Raw genomic sequence first — 5,036 nt, 5'->3', positions numbered from 1 at the left:
GGGTAAAATTGAATATATTGAAATCTAGGGATTTAATTGAAATCAAACTAAAAATATAAGGATTAAACGTGTAACATTATGAAATTTATGGACCAAATGAAAATTAAACCCAAAATCTAGGAATCAAAATGGTAGTTTTCTCTATTTCTTATAAGTTAACTAATATTGTCAAAAATGGCAAAACTAAATAATAAATTGTTAGCTAAATAAGTGTAAATTTTAAAAACTAAGTAAGATATTAAAAAAAAAAAAAAAATCAAACATGTGGAGTGAGGATTTTAATTTCCAAGGTCCAATTATGTAATTATTTGATTTTTAAAAATTAAACCTACTTTCTCTTAATACTTTAAAAATAATCAAGTTTTTGAAAATCAAAATAAGTAGCTTTTAAAAATATGTTATTGTTTTTATAATTTGATTAAGAATTTTTTTTTTTTTTTTTTTTTTTGTTTGTTTACCTAAGAAAGATTCAAATTATTGTACAAAATTGAGAGTATCTAAACACAACTTTTAAAAACCAAATGATAATCATAGGGAGCCTAATTTACTATTTTACTAACAGAAACTTTGAGACATTTGATGTGTTGACCTACTTGCATTTCAAGCCTCTTCATCTATTTAGAACTTTTAGTTGAAAAAGGTTCCTTTATCTCTAACTTTTTATTCTCATCCTATTACCTACTTACTACTTAATTACTAAACAACATGTGATGCTTTGTCCATATCACTTTAAAAGTTGGTGGCTATAAGTTTACTTTAATATGAAACCTTAAAAACACCATTTTTTTTCTTCTTGACTTTATCATAATCTTTCAATTGAACCTATCATTTTTCTATTTATTTATAGAGGAAAAAAATATTCTAACATTAGAACACATTACCAATTGGATCAACCAAACACACATTTAATTTCTTTAATTTTTTCAAAATGTCTGGACTTTAGGAAGCTCATATGATAAATTAAATGAAGTGGTTAGATGTGAAAGGCATTTTTAATATACATGATCATCTAGCAAAGATTCCTAGACCAACCCCTTTGCTACATACATGGATTTCATATAGTCTCATATTCATATACATATAGTTCATATACTATACTATAATTTCAGTTTTACCAATTGAATTAAATATATTTTGTGAAAGGAAACCTAGAGCAAGATTAATTTAATTGAAACTTGTTGTATTTCCCAAAACTTTAGCCATCTCAACAAGCAAGTTCTACAGCCAATTCCTCCACCAACAGGCTAAAGATTGCAAGCTCCAAATCAGTGGCTGCCTCTCCTCTCTGCTCCTGGTTTTGCTTCCACTCACCAACCTCCTTCCTCAAATCTTCTTCTACCATCATGTCAATGGTGTTGAATTCAACTTCTTTCCACAGCTCCAACCTCTTGCAAACCCTTTGAATCACCTCCTCTCTCGTGTCGGGATTGGTTCGATCTGCCTCTTCTTCAGCAATGAGATCGGTGACGAGTTTCCTCATGTCTCGAGGGACAAATTGTTTGGACTTACAGAAATTTGCATTGTTTGCAACCTCTTTAACAAACCATTCTATGACGTTTTCATTATCCCATTCAACTGACTCGTTGTAGTACTCGCATTCTTCGTTATCCAAGTAGTTGTAATTGTTCTCGTCTAGTTCTTCCTCTAGCATTATTTTCTCGAGTTCAATTGGGTCCAAGTCTGCAAGCCTCTCGAATCTTCGTAGCTTGTTTAATAGTTGCTGCTTCGTTCCTAACATATATGTAAAAAATGGGGATCAGATATTGATAGATTGAAATGATGGAACTGATAAGAAACAAATTTGAAATCAGTTGTTTGATGAACTGCATATCATAAACTATCTAATCAACTTCACTGATTATGAAAGTTTTCTTTTAGTAAATAAAAGAGAATATCCTAATTCTCGTCAAGTCCAAACTTGAACTGAAGAAGATTACAGCTTGATCTAGACTTCAATCTCCCATTGCATACAGAGATGATTTTGATTGACAAGAGAAATGATGCCTTAACATTTTTTTTTCAATACTAAACTAAAGCTACTTACTTTGCACAGTTGCATAGCTGCATTCCAAATCGTACTCTTCCCCATCTCTGTCCCTCTCCCGATCGTCGTGCCCTTCATCGTAGCTGTCATCAAAAGGAGCGTCCAATACAGACACAGGACTACATTGCTCCTTATCTTCTTCATCTTCTTCGACTTGAAATTTATTCAAGCCTTCTGTACTGTCCATCATTTCGTCCTGTAAAAAAATTCAAACAAAACTCAAGAATCAGGATGATGGGTACTCTGCAACATCACATCCAGGTTCTTTACTTGAAAGACAAATTTGAACCTTGAATAGAAACTTCAAATCATCCTAATTTTGGTAATCGAGTGTTCACTAGTGAATACAAGACCAATCAGCTTTTCAGATTTGAACATCCAAATGAACTTTGAAGGGATCATTAGTGAATTTCATCTATTAAAACTAATGGACATGAGGCTAATCAGTTTTGATCAGATAAAAGTTCAAAAGAATTGGTCAGGAACTTGTACTCCACAAAGTTACTTTTACTGTATTCCAAAAAGGAAGAAAGTAAGGCAATACTGCAATACAAGAGCAAAAAAGAAAGTGATTTTTGTCTGTTTTAAGCAAATAGTTTCCCAACCAGACATAGCCTCAAGTCCTCAGAGGAAGTAAAAAAAGAGAAAACGATCTAAATTGCAGAGATATGCTCACAAGTACTATCAACAACACTCAGAGCATTTAATGTCGATGTTCAAAAATGTCACATTTACCCCCCTCCATAAATGGAATCAGAATTTCTAAAAACAGAGTAAATTTTCAAATTACAGATGACAATTTTGACGAACCTCTTTGTTACGGCGACAAGGAGATGCCGCCGGCGAGAGAAAATCCGGCGTCCGGCAACCAAATGAGGGGCTTCGCTGAAGAACAAATCGAAAAGGACTTTCACAGTAATCTTCCCCAAAATAAGCAACAGAAGTCTCCTCTGAATCCTCAGATTGGCTACTACATGATGTTCCCAAATCCATTGATCTTCCTTCTTCGTTGGTTTCAGACCAGAAGCCATAGCTAGACCTTCCATTGTAGGAACTCGTTTCACCCTGCACTATTTGCCTTCGAATGGAGCTTTTTCTTTGCCCAAACGACGCCAAATCCGCTCCACTACCACAAGCTTCAGTTTCACGGTTATTGTTTCGATTTCGAAGAGTTAATCTCTTTAAAACAGACCCAAATCGAGCAAATCCTTGATTCTTAATCTGGGATTTTTTAGTTTTGGAAGACGATTTCTGTTTGTGAATCTTGAGAGCAGCTTCAAGAAGCAAGCCAGCCGTTCTGGCAGGGATATGAAGGAAAATAGCATTAGGGCTCTTGCAGGGGCTATTTCTCGCCGGAGAACGAAACTCAAAGAGCGGAGATTTCCTGAAGTCCGGCGAAGGATGGAAGGACGTAAAACAAGCATTTCTACAGAAATTTCCTGGGAAAATTGAATTGGTCGAGATGGGTTTTCGTTTCTTAACTTGCAAATGGGTTTTAGGCGAAACCCTTTTGAGATTAACCCGTTTCTCAGCAATGTAGGTGTTCAAATGAAAGGGCTCTTGATCCTCTTCGAGCAACTCGTGCAAGTGTTTTTGAGCCATCGTCAATCAATCAATCAAACAAACAATCAAACCCAAGAAGCGCAGTCTTGAAGGAGAGGCGCAGAGATTGATATTCAGATGCAAATGAAATTGAGAAGCATGAAAAGGGAGTGAAGTTGAAGAGGTTTCGACTGCAGGGGAAGAATGAATGGAAGAGAAGATGGAGAAGATGGAGAAGATGGAGAAATGCAGAGGAAGAGAAGAGTTGGGGGATTTAAAAAAAGGAGAAAGGCAGAGTCAGAAAATCGAGGCTAAGACGAGAGAGTCACAAGTGGAAAAAACAAAACAACTATAAAACAGAGCAAGAGAAATTTGTCCGAAAATGAATAAAGAATTGCAGAGTTGTGTGTAAGTGTTGTAATGTAATACGGATTTGATTATAAGAAAAGCAGAGGAATTATATATATATATATATGGCAATGTAATTTTATGTAATAAAGATTCCATGCATTGCAAATTAACAGACCATAAGGTACAGCATGTAATTAACATAATATAAGACACAGTGATTGTCTCAGGAAAAATACAGAAGCAAATAAATACTTTTTTAAAATATTATTGTGACAAACTTAGATATGGTAATTGCATCTCTCCTTCTTTGCCCTGCCCTGCCAAATTTTGAGTCAACATTAGAGCACTGGATAATTAATTATGAATATAATTTATTACTAAATAAACTTAGTCCCATAGTAATTAACAAAATCTTCCTCTTTAGAGGTCGAAGGTTCAATTCCCCATTTCCATTTTTACCATTGTTGTACTAAAGAAATAAATTTATCTTTTGTTTGATAAAATTTTGGTTTTTCAAAATTAAAGTCTATTAACAATACAAATTCCAAAATAAAAGAAAATTTTAATACTTGTTTTTATTTTTTAATTTGACTGAAAATTTAAAGGCTGATTATCAAATGGAGTTTTGTTTATTTTATTTTTTTATTTTTTTAGTACAGCAATTGTAAGAATGAAGATCGAGCTTTCGAAGTTAAGAGAGGAAATGCATCTCAATTACCATTGCGCGAAGTTCATTATGACTATTGAATAAGGTTTTCGTCTTTATTTAATCAAAAATTAGTTCAGATTGTAAATGTAATTGAATATGGAAAAAAAAATCTTTTATTACATTTTAAATCACAAAAATTTGATATCAAAATGAATTTAGTTCAATATTAATTAGTATTATCTTTCTTTTTCTAAATATTAGAAATTCAATCTCTCACTTCATAGTCGTATTGAAAAAAAATACAAAAACTAAATCAAGTTTAAAGTTATGGATAAAGGGTGGTTGACTTTTATAAAGTTGTAAGAATTTATCAAGTGAAAGAACATTGGGAAAAGGTAGTTTTAGAACGGAGTTAATTGGTTTTATGGAGGAAAGAGGAAAAGCTGAAAT

General features: G+C 33.1%; 1 protein-coding gene across 1 annotated transcript; it reads right to left on the bottom strand.

Annotated features, from left to right (window-relative positions):
• Positions 1 to 978: 978 nt before the first annotated feature.
• Positions 979 to 4,004, bottom strand: LOC120072951. The gene is made up of 3 exons (XM_039025486.1): positions 2,855 to 4,004; positions 2,045 to 2,240; positions 979 to 1,731 (listed from the first exon to the last, which is right to left on the bottom strand). Exons 1-3 carry the CDS (start codon positions 3,644 to 3,646, stop codon positions 1,205 to 1,207), a joined length of 1,515 nt encoding a protein of 504 aa, XP_038881414.1. The 5' UTR covers positions 3,647 to 4,004; the 3' UTR covers positions 979 to 1,204.
• Between the last annotated feature and the right edge of the window lie 1,032 nt (positions 4,005 to 5,036).

This window comes from Benincasa hispida, chromosome 3, assembly GCF_009727055.1.
Source record: "Benincasa hispida cultivar B227 chromosome 3, ASM972705v1, whole genome shotgun sequence".
Lineage (NCBI taxonomy): Eukaryota > Viridiplantae > Streptophyta > Magnoliopsida > Cucurbitales > Cucurbitaceae > Benincasa > Benincasa hispida.
Note: the sequence above shows the minus strand (reverse complement) of the source record. Positions and strands in the feature narration are given on the sequence as shown.

What these genes read in the sequence shown, in the direction of transcription:
- LOC120072951 (XM_039025486.1), bottom strand. Translation starts at nt 3,646, where the DNA reads ATGGCTCAAAAACACTTGCACGAGTTGCTCGAAGAGGATCAAGAGCCC. An exon ending in CTTGTCGCCGTAACAAAGAG is followed by an intron (nt 2,241 to 2,854) that starts GTTCGTCAAAAT and finishes ATTTTTTTACAG; the next exon opens with GACGAAATGATGGACAGTAC. An exon ending in CAGCTATGCAACTGTGCAAA is followed by an intron (nt 1,732 to 2,044) that starts GTAAGTAGCTTT and finishes CATATATGTTAG; the next exon opens with GAACGAAGCAGCAACTATTA.